The 24,645-nt window shown below is 47.9% G+C and overlaps 1 protein-coding gene across 1 annotated transcript; it reads left to right on the top strand.

Annotated features, from left to right (window-relative positions):
• Positions 1-859: 859 nt before the first annotated feature.
• On the top strand, positions 860-24,522 carry LOC309582917 (disintegrin and metalloproteinase domain-containing protein 9-like). The gene is made up of 22 exons (XM_082298342.1): positions 860-1,015; positions 7,465-7,562; positions 7,881-7,945; positions 8,996-9,074; positions 10,593-10,669; positions 11,399-11,588; positions 12,345-12,410; positions 12,853-12,924; positions 13,458-13,627; positions 14,781-14,862; positions 15,620-15,753; positions 15,965-16,136; positions 16,254-16,346; positions 16,560-16,755; positions 17,264-17,369; positions 17,801-17,984; positions 18,620-18,700; positions 19,178-19,283; positions 20,297-20,435; positions 20,910-21,012; positions 21,598-21,725; positions 22,444-24,522. The coding sequence occupies exons 1-22, from the start codon at positions 910-912 to the stop codon at positions 22,556-22,558; spliced, it is 2,562 nt and encodes an 853-aa protein (XP_082154468.1). The 5' UTR covers positions 860-909; the 3' UTR covers positions 22,559-24,522.
• The last annotated feature ends 123 nt before the right edge of the window (positions 24,523-24,645 follow it).

Raw genomic sequence — 24,645 nt, 5'->3', positions numbered from 1 at the left:
TTCCCTGACTCAAGAGCTGTGTGCATCTTCTGGAGGGGATGGAGATGGATTCCTTCAATATTGTGTTTGGGCTCTTTTAGGCTGCATATTGTGCTACCTTGCCATTACTTGCTCGTAATGTGATGGGTCTGTTATGTGTTTGTTCCTGATTTTTCTGGAGGATGAGACAGAGCTCCAAAGATGCCCTGACAGGTTGTCCATGGGCCACTAGTGGAGCAGGGCAATATGCCTGGTGCTTGTAGCGGGGGGCAAAGCCTGTGATGCCTTCTCATTCTGGGGAGTTTCCCGTGCTCACCTGTACCTGTGGTATTGCCCAGCCAGGGGCTGACATGATGAGTTCTCCTGTGCTTCCAACATATTATGAAAAGGTTCTTCCCCCAGAGGGTGGTGGGGCACTGAACAGGCTCCCGAGGGAAAGATCACAGCCCCAAGGCTACCAGAGCTCCAGGAGGGTTTGGACAACGCTCCCAGGGATGCAGAGGGTGGGATTGTTGGGGTGTCTGTGCAGGGCCGGGAGCTGGCCTCGATGACCCCTGTGGGCCCTTTCCAGCTCAGGATGTTCTATGATTCTTTGCTTCCAATGTGGAGTGCAGTTTTTTGGCAAGAAAGGCCAGCAGAGCCGTGGTGGCCGCAGTCTGCGCTGACACCAGCTCTCCTTGTGGGCGTTTCCTTCGGGACCCCATCGCTTTTGGTACCTGGTAGCTTTTAGTCCAAAAAAGCACTGGAAAGGTTGAGGATCTTCCCGCCCCGTCCGGGTGTCCCTGGGGCGGTGCCGCTGCCCGCGGTCCGTGCCGGGCCCGGGGCGGGCGGGCGGACGGCTCCGCCCCGGGGCGGTGCAGCGCAGGCCCCGGCCCGGCTCCATAAGGCCGCGGGGCCGCCGGCCGGACCCAGCGCCCCACGGGAGGGGTGATGTGGGCAGGGATTGTCATGGCCCGGGCCTGGAGCTGCCTCTGCCGCTTCCTCATCTTCCTCATCTTCCTCCTGCCGCCGCCGGCCGCGCCCGGGCCGCCCGCGGGTGAGTGCGCGGGGCCGGGCCGGGCCTGCCGCCCGCACCCCCCTCGGCCCCTAATTCCCTTTCCCGGACAGCGCCGTTCCCCCTTCCCCGTCCCCTCCGGAGGGTCGGGCCCTCCCTTGTCACCCCTCCCCAGGACCATCTGGGGAGGGTCTGGCAGCCGCTGCCCCTCCCCTGCCCTCGAAGCGTGGCAGGTGGTGCAGAGACCGCCCTGTACCTTGGCCAGAGCGGGAGGTCCTGCCCGCTGTCCCCGTAAGCCCCGCGGTGGCTCCGAGGGCAGGGGGCGGTGGTCCCCGGGGGTCGCCGGTGGCAGCAGGAGGGTCTGTGGGTGGCAGCCCCACCTGTGCCCTGTCCAGCATCGTCTGTGCCGACGTGCTCCTGGTCAGGGGTGCTGCGGAGGGCCCGGCGGGACAGCGGGGTCCTTTCTCTGGACCCTGGAACTCCAGACGAGGAGGCGATCCCGGTAGTGACCTCGGGCCCCCGCACACCTGCCCGAGTTCCCAGGTGTCCCGCGAGCACTGTCTCTGCTCCTCAGTCCTCCCGTGCCAGGTACGGCCGTGCGCTCGCCGGGAGCTCTGCCAGGCTCTCACGGAGCAGGAGGCAAAGCACCCCTGGCAAAGCCCGCAGAGATGCAGGGCTGCCCTGTCAGTGCAGGTGGCCTCGGCCATCGAGGAACTCGGGTATCTGAGCCGGGCGTGGGGCAGGACCGCGCAGCCTGCTGTCCCCAGGGAGGTAGGGCAGGACTCAGTGCCATCGTTCTGCGTGGCTTTTAAGGAGTTGGTCCTGTGCTATCCTTAGGGACTGTTTATGAATTGAGATGGTTCTGTTTATGGACTCTTACGGCTCTGATTCAAGGCTATGCATACATGGCAGAAATGTCTCCTCTGTCATTGTTTCCCCCTCCTGACACGTGCACTGTGTAAAACTTTTGTGTTTGTCACTACTGCATGTTTTTATAGTCAGGTCTTCCCAGCTGAGGAATATGTACCTTGATACTGGTGCTTCATGCTGAGGACAGTGCTTATGTGGTGTGTGTCTCTCCCTGAGGGATTCTGTGCTGGAATCTCTTCCTCTCACTTGCTTTGTTGTTGCTGGAGGGTGTGTGAGCTGTGTGAGGTGAAAGCCGACTTTGAGAGGTGGCTGGTGGTGGAAGTAGCACAGCAAGTTGGGAGCTCTGACTGGAGGCTGAGGAGTGAAGTCTGAAATTATGCATCTCTGAGATATCAGGTGCTTGTGCTTCCAGTGGAGTGGTTGGTGTTTTGAGGAATAAAATTTTAGTTCCTGCCTGTAGGAAAGAAACACTGGTGCTAGTTCCTGATGGTGGATGGTGGTGTTCCTCTCTGCCTTTGGAAGTCTCTGTTCCAGCTCTTAATGCCAAACCTGCCTTGAAATAGAATGCACCTTCTTGGCCTGAGGTATGAGCATGAAGGAGAGGGTAGAAACCTCCAACTTTTGGGTTATAATGTAAGCGCTTTTGACACACATAGGGACGTAAGGCAGAAGTGGAGTGTTACCAGAAGCCATAAATTGAAAATTCCTGAATGACCATAATCACATGGTGATGTGTAGCCTTGAGGGGTTTTTGTGTGTGGCTTTTCCTCTTCTGCTTGTGTCCATAGGAGCCTTCAAGGTTTGACTGTATGAATTCAGAAAAATTCACAGGCAGAGACTGTTTTGTGCTACTTCATCTCTTTCTTGATACTTGGTGTCATACACATACCAGGATGTTCCAGCCAGGCTTGGCCACAATTCTTGAAGTGTCTAAATGCTTGGGTTTAAATTTCTGGGGAGATAGGGTGTTTGGTTGAAATAATTCTTTTGTTCAGATCACAGAAAACACAGCACTACCTCACCCATATTGCAACAAATCTGGGACAGTCATTCAGCAAAGAGGGGGTTTGTGGTTATTTCCTCCATGTGGAAAGGAAAGAGAGGAAAGGCATTTCAGTGTAGCAAACGTTGCCTCTTGTAGTGCCTTGCTTTTGGAAAAAGGAAGTTTGAACCATGACTTTGGAATTTCTACATGTCTTGATCGTTATTATTTCTCAAGCTAAAATTAAAAAAAAGATAAGAATGTGCATTTCACAGTTCCCTTTGGTGGCCAAATGTAAAGCCAGCGATGTCTCCAAAGAGAAGGTTCCCACGGACTCAGCTGGGTAAGCAGAGCTGACCTTCACAGCTGGTAAGATGGGGAGGAAATGAGTGGGCTCGGCGTGCTCAGCTCCTGTCTGTGGGCACACTGTCATGTATGGAAGGGAGGGCCTCCAGGGCCAGTGACCCACAGGAAGGGTGTCCTGGTGAGATTGCTCATCTTGCTCCAGAGGAGAGCACAGCTTTACCCTGCTTCTCCTTGTGAGAAGGTGCCGAGGTGCAGAGGATGTTGTGACAGTGCCAGTGGACACGCATGACAGTCCTTTTTGTGGAACAAGGGGAGCTGTTGTCTTGCAGACAAATTAGGCTTTAGGAAGGGCAGAAGGAATGGGGAGAGTCTAGACAGGAAACACTTACAGCACAGGTCTGGATTTCAGCAAGGGGGAGTAAGAATTTTCTAGGAAATATTTCTGTGGGAGAGCTCTGTAACCTGATCAATGTCCAACATCCCTGGTGAAATACTGAAAGAAACTTCATGAACTGTTCTGGCCAGGTTTAATGTTAAGCAAATATTCCAGGTGAGCAATACATTGAGTAGATGAATTTGCTTCCCTTGCCATGATGGTTGGTCATCTCTTCCTGCCTTCTAAAGGGCACCAGCACAGCAGGAGACCCAGCAGGTCTGAAGACTGAGAGCAGGGGAGGGAGAGATGGAAAGAAAAGTCCCAAGGAGTGGTGCCCTGTAGAACAGCTGGCCAGATGTTCCCAGGTGTTTTGAAGATGAAGCACCACTGAGGCACTCTTTAGCCTTTGGGCTATGGGAGGAGCTGGAACTGCTGGCTCCACAGAAAACATTCCTACATTTAGCAGAAGACTTGTTATCTTTGTGTTGTGTATAAACCTCTAAACATTTTTAAGTGGACTTGGATAATATTTGCATAGTGAAAGTGAAGGAGGTTTTTGCTTGCAGTAGTCCAAAGAGTAAATCCTACTAACAACTGTAACCTTAGTGCAAAAGTTAAGCACACCAAAAAAATGCTTTTCCTGGTGTGTCATTGCTTGGAGAAATCCACCAGCAGTGGTGGTTTTGTTGTTTTGAAGGGCATAGGTAAGCAAGCCGGGTCATGGAAGTTTCTCCTCAGACACTGCTTGGCAAACTCCTGTATGATTCTGAAAATAGGATATGGAGAATGCAGATTGAGCTGGCAGTTGGTACCTCCCAGTCAGACGGGATTCCGGCTCCTTAAAGACAGGGATAACAATCCCAGTGTTTTGAGCACTAGAGAAGTATCTGTCAGAAAGAAGGCTTTGAAAGGATGGTGCAAAGTGTTCTGCTGAGGTAGAAATAATTGTCTGTACTAGTATGAAAGGGTGAAAAATGGGGAGCAGGAGCATGTTGGCAGGAAAGGAAAGAAGTGTAAGTTAAATGACAAGTGAATCAGACATGTGCTGTCTGTTCTGAAGGTGAGATTAACCTGTGGAGATCCATAAACACACAAAGCACGTGTGCCTTGGGATGCATGAGGCCTCACTGGGCTGTTGTGTCCTGTTCCAGGTGCTTCTGTGGGATAGGTCTGTCTCTGGCTGGAGAGGGCAGCCACAACAGCCTGATATGAACAGGCAGAGGTGTAAGGAAATACTGAATATTGATGTTTCTTAGTTGCAGGAAAGAAGAGGGATGTGTGACAGCACACTGGAAATCTAAAGATTTGGAGGCAGAGAGAAGGGAGTGAATGGTTCACCTCCTTTGGGGGTCAGAGGTACAGCTTGAAGCACATGAGCCGATCTGTTGAAGATCGGGGATGCTCGGTGGAGATGCTCCATGTGGCACTGGTCCTTCCCAGGTCCCTGATGGGCTGGATGGCTGTGTAATGCTTTTGGCATTTCTGGTGAGCAATCCCCTGCCAAAGTGTGGAATGACTGGTGCAGCTGACCTCAGCTATTAATTGTAATCAATTGATGATAACCACAGTTAATGAGTTTTGGTATTAGCTGCTGACCTGCTCACATGCTGATGAATTCATTTTTATGAAAATAGCTTGTTTTGTGGTGTAATAGGCCACAGTCTGAACTTCCTCTTTTTAGTTTTTTTTTTCCTTCTGTTGAAGAGTGTATCTTTTGACCTTCCTTTGCTAGGCTTGGGAAGGAGTCACAGCTCAGGAAGGATGATAATTGAGGGGAAGTGTGAGTGTAGGTGGATGTAGCTGTGTGCTGTGATTCTGTAACTGAGCCAATGACCCATGGGCATGCCAAGGTCTAGCAAGACAGGGGATGCAGTTTGACCTTTGCTGAATACAGATCTTACCTGTCAGGCACCCCCAGAACACTCTCCTGAGCACCCCCAGATCTTCCCCCAGTGTCTGGAGAGCCGTTATGGCTGTGATGTGTTCCAGTGGTTTTCAAGCTCCCACATGCCACGGAACATGCATGGAATTCCTATGGTGGATTTGAGGTGGGGAGGGGAAGGTGATTCACATCTTCCTAGTTGTCTCCAATGCTTGGTAATTAATGGCAGCCTTTAATGAGATGAGATAAATATGGTCACGGATGCAATTGCATTTTTCTGTTCAGAAACAAAATCTCGGTCCGGAAATGGGTCATCAGCATGTGTCATGTTCTCAGCAGTGACGTGGTACAGCTCCAACAGCTGCCTTGGCCAGTGGCAAAAAGCACCTGAGGACTAAAAGTCCTGTAACTTGCTGAAAAATTGATTGCAAACTGTACCTGGCCTTTTTAGGAGGAAAATGTGGGAGCAGGGTTGGCTTTCTGCTTGGCTGCACTTGTCTCTTTGGTTGTTTTTTTTGTTGAAATACTCTGTGCCCTCTTTGAGGGTTGCTGGTGGTATGTGAAATGCTGCACAGGGCACACGGCATGGAACAGGTAAAGAGTGGGAAGGAGAGCAGAAAGTGGGGAGAGAAATGTTGGAGCATTCAGAAAGTTGAAAATCGGCCTTTTAGTGCCGTTGCTCTAAGAGGATCCTCTTGGAGTTGTACTCTTCCCAGAAATCCCTCCCAGTTCTGCTTCGTGTGATGATTCACTTATTTGTCTTCTGCTTCCAAGCTGCTCTTGAGCAAATGTGTCGTATTCCAAGCACTGCAAAGGTTGGCTGTGTCCTGCTGTTTGTGTAACCTGTGCCTCGAGAGCCTCCAGAACCTGGCCCAAGTGTCCCATCCCCACTACTACGGGCATGTGGGAATGGCAGTGGGGAAGGAGCAAGTGCTGAGCAGTGACCTGCAGGAGCTCGGAGCTGGGTATGAGTGTGTGGTTGGAAATGACAAATGTAGAGAAGTGCTTCCTGCAGTATGTGCTTTTGGTGCGCTCTGAGGGGCTGGTTTTAACTGGATGCAGCATCTCAGTCCCATTTGAGAGATTTTGGAGGATCTTGGACACCAAACACTTGCTCACCTGCCCCAGATGTGGTGATGATTTCTGGAGACAGACAGTGAGGATAACTGCTCCCTTCCCTCTGCCTTTGTTGGGAAGCTCAGACTCCTCTGGTGAGCTCATTGTTTCCCTTGCCGTGAGCCAGGAAAACCATTTCTCTGGATGCTGCCTGTGATCCAGGTTGACCAACCTCCTGCTTCCTGGGTGAGCGGCTCCGAGCCAGGCACCAGCAGATGCCACCGCTGATGGGAGAAGTAATTTGCATGCACAATTTATTGTTGTTTACACAGTTAATATAAAACAGTTGCTTGCAAAAACTGATGAAGGGAGCTTAGACCGTGGACTTGTTAGGTTCAAGGGATCTGTCTGATGTTGCATAGGCAAATAATAAATAAAGGGATCTGTGACAGCTGCTTTGTTGCAGGGATTTGTCTCACCTCAGTTGTTTTGCTGAGGCCCTTGAGGGCTCTCTAAGAGCGTAATGAGCAGTAGCACCAGCCTCAGGTCAGGAGTTTGGCTGTGCTGCACAGGGCAAGGGTGAGAGGCTGAGCTGTGCCATGGGGAAGAGCAGGAGCTGCTGGAGCTCCTTGAGAGAGGCTGCACGGGGCAGTTCTGCAGCTTTGCAGCACTGGACACCTGGTTTCACACTGGGTGTCCTTGAGCGAGTTCTTGCTGTGCTGACCTGCTTTAAATGCTGATTCCTGCTGATGAAGAGCAGTGGTGTATGAGATGGGTATTGGTAAGACAGTGATTGGAAAGTGAAGATTTCAGTTGGAAGCTTTCTGGACAAATTGGTGTCTTCTCTGCTGTTTGTGTTGTTTTCTCTGGTCCCTTGCAAGGCAATCAAAGTGTGCTTTGCTCTGAGGTTTGCTCTGTGCTCTTCTGTGTGTGGACTCTTCCTGAAGTGTTTTCTTCCTTGTGCCTTATCCTCTTGATTGCTTTGTTCCTTTACCCAGTGTTTCTGTTTTGCTTTCCAGGTTTCCAGGAGATTTCCCTGCTCACTTCCTACGAAGTTGTAACTCCACAGAGATTGGGAAGAGAACGGCGAGAGGCTTCCAACAGCTCCTCAATACAGGTACTGGGCACTTGCCTGCCCCAAGGCTGGGGAGGTGCTGGCTCACTGTAAATGTTCAGTAAAAAACCTGTGCTGTCCTTTACTGGCTCTGACTCATAACTTTTCTGTGGAAGTTTTAGAAGGAAGGAATAAGAAAACCACAGTTCTATTTTGAAACAATTTCTTTCATGTGACTTTTCCCCAGTCACACAGGTAGGGATGCTAGGTTCTGGCAACAGGGACAATTATAAAATAAATTTCAGGCTCATCCACCTTTCTTGGTTTCAAAGAATGTTTTATTCATTAACATGAGTAAAATGTACTTTTCTTTATATTCAGGACAAGGTGTCATATGCTGTTGAGATTGAGGGAAAAGAATACACGATTCATTTAGAAAAGAACAAGTAAGTAACGAATTTCTTTAAATTATTAGATTATTCAAACTGTTGTGTCCAGATGACAAGCTGGCAGATAGCACATGAGTTTTGAATCCTGGGCTTGTGTGTGGGAAGTTCAGGTACATCCCAGCTCTGCAAAATGGGAAGAGATTGAGTCTTAGTGTCCTGGCCATCAGCCAGAGATGTTTTTCGATTCCTGCAGCCCTGGGGAACCCCCTTCAGAGCAGGAAGCTGCAGATTACTCTGAAGAGACCCAGGGAATCTACGACTCTTTCCATTCACAGCTAAAAATAAACAAGCTGAGCTGTATTTCAAGTAAATATTTTCACTTTTGTCTGGATTTTATTTATTGTTTTAGTTTTGTGGTTTTTCCTGTCTCAGTAGCACAAGGATGCTAATAAATGAGGAAACTCACTTTCTATCCAAGGTCTGAATACTGAGAACTCACAGCTGATATAGATGCTGTCTGTCTGGAGTTGAAGGGCCACTTGCAGCACCAGCACGTGGTCATTTACTAGGCTGCTGCTGCTCCAAACTGCTGTTGTGATAGAGACAACTCTACAAGCCCTTGGGAAGCTCCAGCTGCTGCTTTCCAAGGCCCTGACCCTCAGAAACATGGGAATTTAGCTGCACCACATCAATGGAATTACCAGGATGGTGCAGCAGTCTTAGTTGTGGGAGACTTTCCCAATGCACTTCCTCCCTAAACTGGGGAGGAGAAGGCATGTGCAACAGATTGAGGGCTAGATTTTTCTTTTTCCTGTTTGGAAACAGGCTTTTCGCACAATTTAGTGGGTTTTGCTGCTTTTCCTGTCTCTGAGGTGAGGTGTTTGGTTTGAACATTAGCAGTTCTACCATTCTGGTCTCTTGAATTTTGCTGTGAAAATATACAATTTCTTTGTTAGTTTTGAAGGGTTTTCCTTTTTAATGTTTCCTTATTTAATTGCAATTTACCTATTTGTCACACTTCTGATTAGGACCATCTTACTGTTCTGCTCCAATGTTGCAGTCATTTTGTGAAATTCCTCTTGTATTCCTTCTCCCCTTTCATTGCAGAGAACTGCTGCCCAAAGATTTCACAGTTTATACCTATAACAAGGAGGGAAAGTTGCAACTGGAATATCCAGATGTCCAGGTAGGATTTCTTTCTATTCATACTCTCACTGAAGGTGACTGGAACGCTGAGCATCTGTGGGATGAGGGAGTTGGGATTACAAAAGGATAGTTGTATTTTCTACTGGGCCACCTTCAGAACCAACTGCCCTCTTCCTGGAGAGAATCCTTAATTTTGGATGAGGATCTAACCTGTAAGAGACCTGTATTTTCTGAGGTGGGGCTGGTTGCTGTCTCATTAAAAGCTGCTCTTCTCTAAAAGGCAGTGCTGCCGTCCGCTGTTGGTATCTCATTGTTGGAGTGGTCCTGTCCTTGTCTCACGGCCCAGTGCGGGGCTGATGTCGCTTCTGGCCTCTGCTGCCTTCCTCCAAGGGCTGGAGCCCGCAGGGCAGCGCTGGCTGCTCCGGGGACTGAACAGGCAGCTTTGTTTTTGCTTTTACACACAATGAGCTTCCAGATTGGTCCTTGAGCCACAGTGAACTGTCAGCCGCTGGCCCGTCCGTTCAGCAGGGCTGGCTGTTAGGAACTAACAACTTCTGAGGGTGGGCAGGCGGTCTGTTAGTGCTGGCATTGGGGACCTGCTGGACAGGATGGATGACATCAAGTCTGAAGGACCTTTGAGAGGGATGTGATCTGTGTAGTGTTGGGGTTATTCCACGGAAAGCAAGTTTGCAGCCCTCTTTCTGTACAAGCAGGCTGCCTGACATGTTGCCTTTGAAAATGTAGAATTAAAAGCAAGTTGTGTGATACAAAATGCATGAGTGCTTTTCTAATGGCTTCACTCTTAAGGATCAGTGTTGTTCCTTTGAAAGGGGAAGTATTAGTCATACATGATTCATAGGATCTTGTTCTTGAAAATAGAGCACCTGAGTCAAATGACTATTTTGCTTCCCAGTTAAAAGGGATTGGTTAGAGGAAAAATGCTTTTTCTGCATGAGGTCACAGAAGTCACACTGGCCCTGAAGGATTAGCACATCCCCCTCCTTTCTTTCTGCATTCCTTGCTGAGCAACAGATGATAGAATCTGTATTATAGACCCCTATATCAATGTCCAAAAAACCTATGCCAGAGAAAATAGAGTGTATTTGCCCCATGCTACCCCTTGTCTATTTTCCAAAATATGTATATACAGAGTATACAGTGGAAGTACTCCATCTGTCAGGGCTGATGAGGGCTGCATTGTGCAGCCAGAAAGCTCTGGCAGCGCAGCACTGGCTGGCGTGGACAGCAGGTGTTGTCCCTCCTCCTGCTACAGAGAGGTGACAGACAAGCCAGAACTTTTTGCCAGAAGACTGAAGAGTAATTTGACCCAACTTTGTAGGGAGGGGCTGGCCTTGAAATATTTGAGGCAGGGTGGAGGACAGAACAGGAGAGGGATAGCCTAGGTCAAGTTAAGAAATCCAGCTGTGGTAAACTTAACTTAATACATTCTGTATTCTTGAGTTGTAATCACTGCTGGTCAGTGGCAGATCAGAGATTGCCCTGGGTGTGCAGGAATGCCTGAAACATGTATGTAATGCACCCTTGTTTTCCCATCCAGGATCACTGCCATTATCAGGGATACGTGGAGGGGACCCTGGATTCCCTGGTGGCTGTCAGCACTTGCTCAGGGCTCAGGTAGCACAACTCCTCCTTTGTGTCCCGGCTGTCCCACTGGGGCTGCTGAACCCGAAACCCAATTCTGCTGGTTTTAACTGTGCCTCAGCCAGTCAGGGAGTCACTGGCTGCACTGAGCTGCCTTGGTGCTGTTGTCCTGTGCCATCTTTTATTCAAGGAGTTCATGGATATTTGAAGTACCATCAAATAAGTTATTAATGCAGTTAGTTATCAGAGTGCAGTAAGTTGGTTTCGGCACACATTTGGCTTATTTTCTAACTTGCAGAGATGGTCATGGCAGCTGTACCTGGTGCAGAAATGGAAAGTTGAACACTAGTCTCCAAATTTCACAAAATCGACCCTAAACCTTGTGCACCTCAAGTCTGATGGAATTTTTTCTGCTTTGGGCTAATTGCCTTATATTCTGTTCCACTGATTTTTTTGCAGGGTTGTGCCAGGCACCAGGGTGGCAATAGTGTATTTGAACTAAAGCATTTCTGCTTAAGACCTGTGATGTAATTCCTGGGGCATTGCAGAGCCTTACAGAAGTATTTAATTTACTGCATTTGTAAGGCCCTAGTCAGTGAAAGGCTACTGCCAGGCCTGAAGTGGTGTGCTGCTTCACAAGAGCTGAGGTATAGGCAGGCTTTGGTTATCCAAGAATAACTGTTCCTTTGTTTAGCTGTAAAAATTGTGGGTAACTGTCCTCTGTGCTTAGTGCTGGATTTCTCACACACTGCCATATTTTAGGGGTTTGGTGACAATAGGGAATGTCACCTATGGGATTGAGCCCATGGATTCCTCCTCTGGCTCTAAACACATTTTATATCGACTGGAGAACGTGAAGAAAGAGCCCACAACGTGTGGAGTAACTGCTGAAGGCCAGGAAGGGGAACATGCAGAGGGAAATCTCCATCCCAGTATGACCCAGCTGCTGCGGGTAAGTCCTCCCCAGTCCCACATAATGGAGTTTGTGAGTTCATTTAAGAGTATGGAAGCAGCTTATCAGATTTCCTGGGACTTAGCACATACCTAAAGGTTTATGATTTGGGGGTTTCTGCACTACTGGAAAACTCAGTTCCTTCTGCAAAAGCAGCCAGAGTTTTCTCCTGCTTCTGCACATGGCAGTGAGGATGGGGCAGCTGTCTGGAATATTCCTAGGCTTTTTTTGGCGACTTTTAAGGGCAGGAACGTGACCCTCATGGAGATGCTTGTTAACAAAGTGCTGCATCAGGAGCCAGGAGAATATTGTTGTGTTTATTCCATCCTCCTCACCATCACAGTAGCAGTTTGGTTTGAAGGTCCCCCTTGTCCTTCAAGGACTGCCTGTACAGGAACAAGACTGAAATGAAAGAAGGAGAATGAAGTGTTGTGTTTCACTTAAAGATCGCTGGTATTTGCTTGTAGAATCTTTCTGCTCCTTTATAAAAGTGTGTACTGACTTTCCAAAGCAACCTGGGCACAGGTCCCTTGCTTTTGAAACAAGGGAAATCTTTGTGCAGCTGAATTTTAGTGTAAAACACAGAGGCTGTCATTGCATTGGATTACACTGCTTGGGTTTGGCACTGTGTGCTTTGGGTGTGACTCAAACCACTGGTGGCATCAAGTGAAATCTGACAATGTCATGAGGGGTTTTTGTTAACACTTGAATTAATTAATCTGAAGTTGTCTAAAACCTTTTTTTTTTTTTCCCCAGAGGAAGAGGGCGGTCCTGCACCAGACAAGATACGTGGAGCTGTTCATAGTTGTGGATAAAGAAAAGGTGGGAGTTGTGTGTGGCTTTCCCCTTTTTTTTTTTTTTTTTTTTTTTTTTTCCCCTCAGGAGAGGGCCTGGAAAGCCCTCAGGCTTCATTACTCCCAAAAGGATTCTTGAAAAACACTTGACACTTTACCCAAGTTGTGCAAATATGCTACCCTAGAAGTGGATAAAACGTGTGCTATGCAGTCCTCCTCAGAAAAGGAGTAAGCCATCAGACAGGGAGCGGTTCTGTCAGCAAGGAATCTCCTAGTGTAAGGAAAGCACGTAGTAAAAACTGCCTTTGCTGTTGTCTTTGGAATATTGAGCTGCTGAGCAATAGCAGTGAAGATGTTTCTTGGTTAGCATCTTCTGGGAGATTTGGAGCCAGGCAAAAATGTTCTGTTCTTTTTGGTAAGTGTTGTCTTTATCTCTTCTCTTTGTGATACTAAGTTTCTTTGTCTTGTAGTTTGAAGATTTTGGGAAGAGTGAAACAGAAGTAAGAGAACACATGGTGCAGCTGGCAAACTTCCTTGACAGTGTGAGTAGGAAGGATGCTGTGTGCTGCAGCCCTGCTGCCTTTTGTATATGTCCACCTTGGGGTCTGTTCTGGTACCACTTTGGGGAATGCATCACCATTCCACCTCTAAATTCATCTGCACTTATCCACCTTGAGAATTAGTTTGGGGAACTTTTCCAACCAGTGCTACATCCAGTGAGTGACAGGACAGATGGTTGCAATTACTGCAATTCTTTTTTCTGTGTAAAGATTAGAGAAAAAGTATAACTCTACTATTTCACATGATACTTGTCAGAATTGAGATTTCTTTTTATCTCTGTTTTGTATGGTCTTACAGTGTAGCCAGTGTGGCATTTAAGCATTGATCCTCTAGCTGATGAAGGTCTAAATCACAGAGAAAATCCATTCTGATGGTTCTGGTTGTGTACTAGCTGTGAAAAAAGAGTCAAACCTGCACAGAAAAGATGGATACTTGCAGTAAGATCTATAACACCAGGACACTTATTTTTGTCTGAAGATATTAATAAATATTTCTCCTCTTTCGTTCTCCCCAGATGTATGTTATGTTGAACATCCGCATTGTGCTGGTTGGTTTGGAGATCTGGAAGCATGAGAACATCATCAGCACAGATGGTGGGGCTGGGGATGTGCTGGCAAATTTTGTGCAGTGGCGAGAGAAAAACCTCGTTTTGCGGCGGAGACATGACAGCGCCCAGTTTGTCCTGTGAGTAGCAGCTCCTTCCCTTCAACCCCAAGAAGCTTATTCTGTTCCTGCCCAGCTGTAGTGCCAGAAGCAGCTGCTGTATTTCAGAGAGTCCTAGGCACTCTGCTGTGGTTTGTGTCTTGTGAAAACATTCTGGGTCAAGTTAAGCATTTTTAAGAAGGTTTCCGTGCTCTTTAATTTCAGTGTCCTCTGACAGATGTATTGCTAAATAACACTTTTTTTCCCTCATCCCACAATGTTCTATGTTGTATGGTGTAAAGCTTTGGCTCAGATAGTCCTTTGTCGCATTGTAACAGGTTGGGCTTGTGATCCAAGGGGATCCAAGGGCCTTTTCCACTTGAAAATGAGCACAAACCTGTTGCAGAATGTTGCATTTTAGTGGAGACAAAGTTGTTTCTGCAGTTGGCTTCCAGAAGCTGGTGACCTGGTTGGAGTTTGCCATGGGGTGTTAATCTGTCTGGCCCTGCTCCCTCAAGCAAGTCCAGAGGTTCCTGAGCTGTTCCCTGCCCCATTCCAGGACACATGCCCCAGTGCACTTCCTGCTCCTGCAGATAGTGCAGGCCCAAAGCAGGGAAAGGGCAGAGGTGCGAGCACAGCAAAGTCTGCCCTCCCCTTCCTCTGGGAGCTGGGAGCCTCCTCTCCCAGCACAGCAGCATGCAGGTGATGGAGGCAAATGTCTGAGGAAATACTAATTTTAGAAGTTCTTTTTTGTGCAGTAAAATGTGGTGTATTTTGCTGTGGCACTTAACCTCTAAGAACAAAATAGAGAGCAATGAGAAGGAAGTTGAAAAAGGAAGAATCCATGGAGTTGTTCATACCAGAAAGGCAGATGACAGCCAATTAAACCAAATGATTTTAAGGGTGGACCATTGAGCTCTTTATATGCAGAGGGATGATATGGAAGAGGCTGACTTTGTCTGTAAATGCTTGTCTTAAATTAACAGAATAAAGGCATCTTGAGCAGAAAGCAAAAGCTTAACTGGTGCATTTGTGCCTGCAATCAGTAGCAGTGCTCCTGGTAGTGCTCCTGTGTCAGCCTTGGAAAGCTGGAGCAGCAGGATTTGTGCCCCACAGGCAGGAGTGGTGTGCTGATATGGGCTGTGTGTGTCTGTACAGACAGATGATGGCCTCTCGTTTCTCTCCATGACTGTAGGAAGAAGGGTTTTGGTGGCACAGCTGGAATGGCCTATGTGGGAACAGTGTGCTCCAAGAGCCATGCAGGAGGCATTAACGTGGTGAGATTTCTTCAGTGATCTCTGAATGTCATTGAGATCAGAGTTTGCACTCTGGAAGTCTTCCTGGAAGCACAGAGTCTTTCTTAACAAAGCTGAAGTATCTTAGTGGGGCTCTTATGTTGTCCCCAACAGTTTCTGACACTTCCAGGATATCTGGATCACAACTTCTCTGTAGTCTTCTGCTCAGCTTCCCCTCTGCTCAGTGTGCAGCACTCATGCAAAAGGATTTCTCAGAATTTCTTTGTGTCGTTTTAAGCATCTCTGCCTCAAAAGTTTGTGGGAGCTATGGGTGTTCTCAAATCTGTTCTGTACTGGCTGACCTGCAGCTCTGACCTCCCTGAGCAGTGCTGCTTCACTGCATGTTTTATATGGAATTGCAGAGCCTTAATGAACCAAGCTGCTGGTCTCAGATAACCGGCAATCCCAGAAATCTGGTTTCTTTGGACCAGTGACAGAAGTGCTGGAATTTGTACATTTCAGGAGAACTGGGCTGGTGTGGAGAGTTCTAGTTTTTGTGTTAATGTTGCAGCTGCTCTGGAAAGTGGAGGTCGTTGGGTAGTGTCCCAGAGAGGTTTCTCTGAGGGCTCTTATTGCTAAGCAAATTCCACACACTTGGTTGGAAATCTGGCACTGTTGATCTGAGAATCCTGATAATGTAGAGACAGAATGGCAAAAGTGTCTCCTTGGCACATAAGTAAACACTGACTTTGTCAATATAAGCTCTCTTCTGACTGCCTTCTGTGTCACTTCTGTGCAGTTCGGAAGGATCAGTATCCAGATGTTTGCATCCATCATGGCTCACGAGCTCGGCCATAACCTGGGGATGAACCATGATGATGAACGAGTCTGTCACTGTGGGGCAAGCAGCTGCATTATGAGCTCTGGAGCATCGTAAGTAGCTGACCAAGGGGGTGAAAAGAAGGCTCAAAATGCCCCATCCACGTGCTTTGTTTTTATGGATTACTTTCACCTTCAAATTCCCCTTGCAAAGAGTCATGTTATGCTTGTAATGGGGAAAGCAAACGTTTCCTTTGTTCTGCAAACACAGGGAATGCTGGTGGGTTGGCTTAGTGTAAAGCTCAGCCCATTTTCTCCACTGCAGGGGATCGAGGAACTTCAGCAGTTGCAGTGCAGAAGACTTTGAGAAGCTGACACTCAACAAAGGTGGGAGCTGCCTGCTCAATGTTCCAAAGCCTGATGAGACCTACAGCATCCCGTACTGCGGGAACAAGCTGGTGGATGCTGGGGAGGAGTGTGACTGTGGCTCACCAAAGGTTCGTAGCTGTGTGTTTTCCCAGTGCTGCCAGGGCAGCCTCGTGCCTCTCACTCAGAGGGGAGTGTATGTGACAGAGGGGGAGATCTTGTGACATTCACAGCACTTCTGTCCTCAGGAGTGTGAAAGCGATCCGTGCTGCGAGACAGGAACTTGCAGGCTCCGAGCCAGTGCTGAATGTGCTTATGGTGACTGCTGCAAAAACTGCCAGGTAGGAGACTTCGGTGTCGTTCGGAAGTTCAGAAAAGGAGAGCATTGGCTTAGTCAGTTCATCTGTGAGAGTGAGTTGTCCTGCATGCCCGCAGCCCCACGAGGGCTTCACATCAGTCCCTTGTTTGGAGCATATCACGGGTCAGGTGCAGTGTCTGTCTCTGCTGGGAGGTTCCTGCTTTCTGATGCAGTTTTCCCTCCCCTCTCTCTTCAGCTCCTTCCTGGAGGCACTGAGTGTCGGGCAAGTACCAACGAGTGTGACCTCCCGGAGTACTGCAATGGCACATCACAGTTCTGCCAGCCGGACTTCACCGTGCAGAACGGGCACCCCTGCCACAACCAGGAGGCCTATTGCTACAACGGCGTGTGCCAGTACCACGACGCACAGTGCCAGGATATCTTTGGCTCCAGTAAGGAAGGGCACAGTGTTACAATCTTTCTAAGAGATGTAGCTAAAGAATACACTAAGTTCATTTAATATATTTATTTGCTTTTCTGTAACAAAGACCAGCTGGCTTTGGCAGAGGACTTGAAGCAGTGGTGGTAATGGCTTAGCATAATGGTCATGCATTCTTCCTGTGTTACACTTAGTGCTGTGCTGGGGATTTAAGTAATAATTTTGTTGCACTTATCATTTTTGGTACAGTGGGGTTTTTGCTGTATAGGGCTGTAAAGAAATATCAAATGCTAGAACTGACTCAGGTTAAGTAACTGTTTTTCTCCATTTTTAAACTTGGAACCTTGTAATTCTGACGCTGTAACCTCTTTAGTGTTTTGATCAAGTTCCTAAGCTTGCTGCTGCATGGCAAATACTTGGTGTAGCAGGGTAGTTGCTCTGGGTACAGGAGATACTGTGTGAGATGTTTCTGTGCCTGGGTAACGTGGCTCCTCTCTCTGGGGATGGGCTGTTGTTTGCAGAAGCCAAAGCAGCCCCCAGCAGTTGCTTTACTGAAGTGAATTCCAAAGGGGACAGATTTGGCAACTGTGGTTTCCATGGCCATGACTACAAGAAATGTTCCAGCTGGTGAGTTGAGCCCAGTGCATTGGGAAGTTCTGAAATGTATCATTGGGGATCTGTATTTGAGTGCTGTAGTGTCAGTTTGGGATGATGTAGCAGGGGCACAGGGGAGGGATGCAGGGCTGTGGTGAGGAGAGCGTGTTCCACGTCTCCCATCAAGGATTGTGCTTTTCCTAAGTGTTCACATATGGGAAGATGACAAGCAAATCATCATGTTTTCCTTAATGTAGAGATTCCAACAGCTTATAGAAAGAAGGGATAAACTTCTCTTGCAGCACTGGAATGAAGCCCAGTTCAGTTTTATTTGTCAAGTTGCCTCAATTTTGTTTTCAAGTAGTATCTTCCAGTAGAAAGGAAAGATCGTATCAAACACATGGTAGTCTCCTCCTCAGAATAAATTCAAGTGTCACTACAGTGTTCCTATGTTGCTGTTGTAGGAATGCCATGTGTGGGAAGCTGCAGTGTGAAAATGTGAAAGCCATGCCTGTGTTTGGAATCAAGCCTGCTATTATCCAAACTCCCATCAAAGGCTCTCTATGCTGGGGGGTGGATTTCCAGCTGGGCTCTGATGTCCCGGACCCAGGGATGGTGAATGAAGGCACCAAGTGTGGTAATGGAAAGGTAATTAAAAAATGATATCCTAATGTAATAATTCAGGGTATTCATGGGAATAAAATTTTCAGCTGCATTGTTTCATGAATAGTTATGACCATTACTTTTTGATGCCTGTAGTTAATGTAAAAGTAAAGGAATCCATTGGTTCCCCCCACAACCCAGTACTGCACTGCATGTGCATCAAACATTTAATGGGCCTTTCATTTGTAGGTGAAGCGAAAGAAATTGAGTTTGTTGAGAGCCAGAATCTTTGCTTTGTGAATGAGCAGGAAGAGCCAGGCCCACACAAATGCCTTGAAGACAACTTTCAATTAAAATCCAACTAAACTAAAGAGTGCAGAAGCTTAGCCCTAGTGGAGGAATGTGCATTCCACATGTCCTTACTGGGCACAATTTAATTGCTGTTCCTTTACATTCAGACTGGAGACAAAAGGCTCCAGTGCCAGCTCAGCCCCATGCTGAGAGGCCTTTTGTGGAACAGAGTTTCTGCAGAGTTTGGAATTATCAGTGAGAGTGTGTGAGGCTTTGTGGCAGGAAGCACAGCATGGCTGTGGAGCCCCGAGCTAGGAGCAGGGATCTGGGGAGGCAAGGGGGCACTGAAATGCCATCATCCCTCATCTGTGTGCATCTCTGTTCCCCAGATCTGCAGGCACTTCCAGTGTGTGAGTGCCTCTGTCCTGAACTATGACTGTGACATGGAGAAGCAGTGCCATGGGCATGGGGTAAGCAGGGAAGAGAGGCAGCAAGTTTTGAAGTGGTGATTAGTAACTTTATTTTTCTGTTTTGTTGAACTGTAAAGCACTCTACAAAATGCCTCTAGACAAGAGGACCTGTAGTAGTGTCAAAAAAATCTTTAGCAAAACTCTCTGCCAGGCAAGAATTCCCAGTTCCAGTATTACTAATGAAATTTGACTCTGCATCTCACAAAGAAAAAAAAAACAACAAAACAAGCAAAGCCATGGTGTGTAAGCTGTTGGGATAGCTAATCCTTGGAAGCTCTTCCTGAACAGTGCTGTGTGTGCTCAGTCATGTGAAATCTTGGGATGCCTGGCCAAGGACTGTTTGGAATTGATTTGGGAGTTACTGGGTAGAGTTCTCCAGGCTGAGCAATACGAGGGACAGAACAGGTCGTGGCTGCTGCACGCAGATTTAAGTGCATAGAGATGGAAGTTACTGACTATTTGTGTTTTGGAATACAGGTGTGCAACAACAACAGGAACTGCCACTGTGAAGCAGGATGGGCCCCCCCTTACTGTGACTCCAAAGGCTACGGGGGCAGTGTGGACAGTGGCCCTCCCTACAACGGCAAGTGGCTGTGAGGGCTGGGGCTGGGTGTGCCAGAGCAGCCGATGTGTTGGTGAACTTTGGGGGATGGCTCTGCACAAGGTTTCACTGGCAAAGAATTCTTGCAGAGGTTTTCTGCTCAAGGTGTTGCCCTTCTCAGAATGCTGGGGTAGGGATCTGTAAGGATCTGGACTGGTTTAGTTCAGGTGATTTCTGCTACCTTGGAACAAAGATCCTCTTGGACTTCTCTGTGTCCCAGCTGGGAAGGGGAGCCCCAGTGAAGGGAAGCATGATTCCTGCATGACAGAAAGCAAACTGACAGAGCTGGGGTGCTTGCTTTGCTTGCTGAGGGTTTGAAGGTGAAATAGGAAGCCAGAGCCAAGCTCTAATTTGGAGAAAACTTAACACTGTGTCCATGTGGAGTATATAAAGATGGGATTGGTGTAACTTCTGTAGGCTGCAAGAATGATCTTTTCATAAGCTGGTGTGGGTTTGGGAAAGCTAGGCACTGTGATGCAGTAACAGGCTGGAGGAACACATTGGAGCTTGGGCAGATCCCTCAAATCATCAGACAAAAAATGGAAAGGCTGTTTTCGTACAGCGGGCAGGGGAGAAATTGCTGCATATAAAAATGTCAATATTAAGAACCCAAGTTTTTTGTCTACAGCAAACAGTGATTGGAGAAGAGGTGGATTTAATATCAGACCAAAAGGCAGAAGCTCTGTTGTCCTCTCTTGTAAGAGCTTTAGTAATGAAGCATTACAGTAATGAACAATGAGGATTGATCTCCTAATTTAATGTGCTGTTGCAGCCCAGGGTATCATGATAGGTACGGCTCTAAAAGATAAACAAAACAGAAAGGATCTATTTGGGCATATATCTTGCAGTCTTACTGGATTCTTTTGGGGTTTTTTTCTATGAAAAATGGAAAACAGTTATAGAACCATTCCTACCAAATATTCGCTGCTATTATGAGTCAGATGGTGGTAACACCATGTAAAACTTATTTCTTCTCCATGGTTTTGTCCCCTCAGACAAAGACACCTCGCTGCGCAACGGGCTGCTGGTGTTCTTTTTTCTGGTCCTCCCACTCCTCGTAGCTGCTGCTCTGGCCTTTGCAAAGAGAGACAGGCTGAAGCGATGCTTCAGGAGGCTGATGTCCCGCTGCCATTCGTGAGTGCCTTCTCCTTTCTGCCTTCTCCTCTGCCCTTTGAATAGTCCGTGGATGTTTGTTTACACGAGCCAGTGCCAAAGTGTGGAGACATATCTCAGTCCCAGGATGTCAGGTAAAGGCCCCTGCATCCAGTGGCACATGTAGCTTGCCTCTGGCAATGACAGAAAACAGAAATTCATCCCAAATCAAGAGAGCAGAGAATTTTCTCTTTACTGTTACGTTTGTTCTTGTGCATTGGTGATAGGGGTTTATATTTTTGGGTCTCATCTATTTATAAAAGGGCAAAGGGAAGCTGCCAGAGTCCTGAACAGCAAAGGGTTGTTATTTATTAGATTTGTGGTAAATATTATCTTTCTCACACTTGATATGTGCTAAGATAGTATAAATCCAGCTGTCAAGTTCACAGTGCCTGGGTTCATGGCCTGCACAGTCTGGGTTATGTGCTCACACAGTCCATATCCATTGGATTTCAGGTCACTTCAGTCACCTCCTCCCCGGCCAGACACCGAACCCAGGGACTACCAGCAGAGAGGCTTCTCCCGTGGCATGCCTTATGCTCCAAGAGCTGTACCCATGGTAGGAACCACGTACTTTCCTTTAGCCTGTTTGTTACTCTCAAGTAAAGAGATGAAGGCAGTTCATATAATTTTTGCTCTATTAAAAGCTTCAAAGTTACTTCTTCATTTCTCAAAATTGTGTTTCTCCTTGATGAAAAGCAGGGAGAATATTTGTTTCCTAAGGGTTGTGTGGGGGGCTCCTCAGTTTCCCAGTTTAAGCTTTGGCCCAGGCTGTGCTTGCCTTGAGAAGCAGTTTACCTGCTTTTTCCTCATGACAGAACACCCACCCCACATGAGAAGGGTGTCTGCCAGCTCCCCAGCCCCTCTCCTTGTCAGAGCAGTTGTCCTCTGAAAGCCACAGCCACCCAGAGCACACTCCCAGAGCAAACCAAGTGCTGTTGTGATTAACCCTTAGGTGTTTTTCAAAATCCAGCGCTTCCCAGACTGCTGTTGCTTCTTCCTACTGAGTTTCTCAGAGGAAAGAACAACTCTGACATTGCCGGGCTGGTTTGCAAGTGGTCTTGAATGCCACTTGTTTAGTGACGCAAATACTTGGATTCCTTCTGTGCAATTTGTGAACATTCTCTTTGTATTTTCTTTCTAGGATATGCATCCAAATACCTTTCCTGTCCCGGCTTACCCAGTTAACCAGCACCCTCAGCAGGCTTTCCACCAGCCCTACTACTCCCCGCCGCAGTACCCGGTGCAGCAGCCACACAGGGCGCCCAGCAGGTCAGTGGAGTTACTGTAAATGCCCATTGGCAGTGGCACTGATGGGTTTTCTTGTCCTGTCCCTCACTCCCGGGAGCCCTGGGGTGTTCCATCACGTGTTGTGTGCAAGCAGGGCTGACTTTTCACTGGCAGAAGTTTCTCCTTCACTTCACCCTGAAAGGCAGCGCATTCATCCTGCGCTGTCACGGCTGTGTGGTGATGAACGAGGCTCACAGCGCTGCTGTGGGGGAAGATTAGCCCAGCAGGTGGATGAAAGGCCTGTTAAAATAGTCAGTTTAAAAGCAAATTACTCAAAAATCTGTCATTTTGCTGATTTGTGAATGTTATGGCCAAGTGCAAAACCATTTCTCTTAACTTTGAACAGAAAGTTTTCCTTTATTTTTCATCTTTTTAATCGTGCTTGTAAAATGCAATCGTGTGCCATGGCACACACAGACCCAGGAAGTGCCAGGTACTGAGTGGGAGCACCCCAATGTAGCTCATGTTGGTGGGGCACTTGGGCAGGGGGGTCTTTAAAGGATTTTGGGAGAAAAGGTGAGTTTTAACAAGTGGAGGTTCCCTGAGAATTTCAGGCAGTTTAAGGCCCAGTGTGCATGTTCGAAACGCGTCTTGGTGTGGGAGCAGTGGTGTGGTGGCTGGGGATGCTGGCAGTGGGTGTGGGAGGGCTGTGGGTGGTGGGTGCTGCAGGACTGACTGCGCCTCCTCTGTCCCCTTGCAGGCCCCCACCCCCGCAGCAGAAGGTTGTACCTCAGGGACTGCCGCCAGCACAGCAGAAATGTTTACCTCAGGGACAGTATTTCCCTTCCCGACCGGCACCTTTGCCTCCCAAATAGCTTTTGGCTTCCTCGGGGCCTTCACATGAGCTGACCTGTTCACTGCGACGGCTGAAATTGCAGTTCCCCTTCTGGCATCCCGCGGCAGTGCCGGCAGCCTCCCTGCTGCAGCCTGGGACAGGGCAAACGAGAGATCCAAACCAGGAATGTAGAACTTTACACTAAATAAATACCTCGACCAAAGCTCCAGGGACTGAAACACCCAGCCCCTTCCTCGCTCTGTCCAAGCTTTGCTGCTGCAGCCAGGCTGGCAGCAGGAGTGCAGCAGCCTGCAGGGAAATAATCCTGAAATCCAGCATGTGGATTTGGGCTTCCCCATTTCTGCCATGAGCCCTGGTAAGGAAATTGTCCAATTTGTTGTTGTCTCTGTGACTGTGCGGTGAGCAATTGGAGTAACCTGTTTGCAAATCAAGGAGATCCGGTCAGTTAATTTACAGTTACTCTGCATGGACTGGAAAGTGTTTCCTGTGTACACCTCGATGGCATAAATGGAGTGAGGTCTCAGAGGACTTTTTCAGAGGAAGAGAGAGATTTTAAACATGTTTATGCATGTATATTATGTTTATAGATGCATAATAATGCACTTAAATTCTTAACTCCATGCTGACTGACACTAAGCTGTGCTATAGGAGCACTGAGTTTAATGCTTTTTAATTAGAGTGGCTAAATGAGACTCCTGTACTAATTCCCACTAATACATGGATGGGCAGTGGCCATAAAGGTACGAGAAGACATGGCCATATTCTGGTTTTAAAAAATGGGGTGCTGTTGGGTTTTGATTCAAGTCTAAAGACAGAGCAGCAGTCCCTGCAGAACACTGGGATGCGGGAAGTGTCTCTGCCTGGACCACCAGAGCTTCTCTGAGCACTTTAAATGGGAACCTGGTGACTGATGCACCCCTTCTTTTAATACCCAAACCTTTGTAGTGTCAGTCAGGATGCCTCTGGGCTACTGTGTGTCAGACTAGACTGCCCTCTGCTCCCACACCATGGGCTAGACTGGATTTTGGAGCTCCTCCTGAGCAGAGGTGCTCAGCATCCACTGTGCTAGGAGAGGGAGCTGTGGATCCTGATCCCGTGATGCCGTGGGTAGAAGCTGGATGTCATGGTCACAAGTAGGAATCTATTGCACAACTTGCTAAAAGTGAGGTTCTATTGCACAAACTTGCTAAAAGTGAGGGAAGTGCTGAAGACAGTGCTGGGCTGTTTCACTCTGTGCTTGCCACAAGCACAGCTCGATCTGTAAAATCCCCCTAATATTGCCAAAAAATAATCTTTTCCTCTGTATATACATACATAAATATATATATAGTGTGTGCAGTAATAAAATACTTGAACTCCTGTGGTTTCCCATAAACTTAGACTAAGATTTATAACACAATTAAAATCTGTAAAATGTCACCTAGAATTTTACCAACTGTACTGGTGGGGGGTCTCCTTTTTGTTCCAAGATAATCAATTACTTCCTAATGTTGCTGTGTCCTGCTCTGCCTGCCTGTCTGTCTGTTACAATGAGCTCTGCAGCTGGATGCAGCCCATCTCCAGCCCTGGTCAGAGGGTGGGGAGAGAGGAGGGGATCCAGGGAATGAAGTCATCCAGAGAGATGTACTTAGCTGTGTGTGACACGCTGTGTGTGTGAACTAAACTATGCTGAAAATGGTGCCTTTACAAGACAAAGAGTTTTTGTACTCCCAGCGTGCACATTGGAATAGCCACAGTTGCGGAGGGCAGGGACGTGTGGTTTTAGAAGCTATCCCAGGGACAGGAAATAGCTCCAATTTTTGGTGTCAAATACTGAAGATGACTACTGACTTTCTTTTGTAAAGGATACCTGTCCCTGGGCAGGTCTGGAGCTGGCGCGGCCGTGGTCGACACCCATGTTCACCTCCGCAGCCGGCCCCACGCTGGTCTCTGGCCAAAGGGCTGTTCCCGACCCCTTTGTACAGACCCAACAAGCAATAAAGATGCCAGTTTTGTACAAGTCTCTGCCTCAGCCTCTGCTTTAGGGGAGGGAGGGGCTGGTGCTGGTGGGGCTGTTACCTGTGGGGCTGTTACTGGTGGGCTGTGGGGCCGTTACTGGTGGGGCTG

Source organism: Coloeus monedula (assembly GCF_965178545.1).
Source record: "Coloeus monedula genome assembly, chromosome: 28".
In the NCBI taxonomy this organism is placed as follows: Eukaryota; Metazoa; Chordata; class Aves; order Passeriformes; family Corvidae; genus Coloeus; species Coloeus monedula.
Note: the sequence above shows the minus strand (reverse complement) of the source record. Positions and strands in the feature narration are given on the sequence as shown.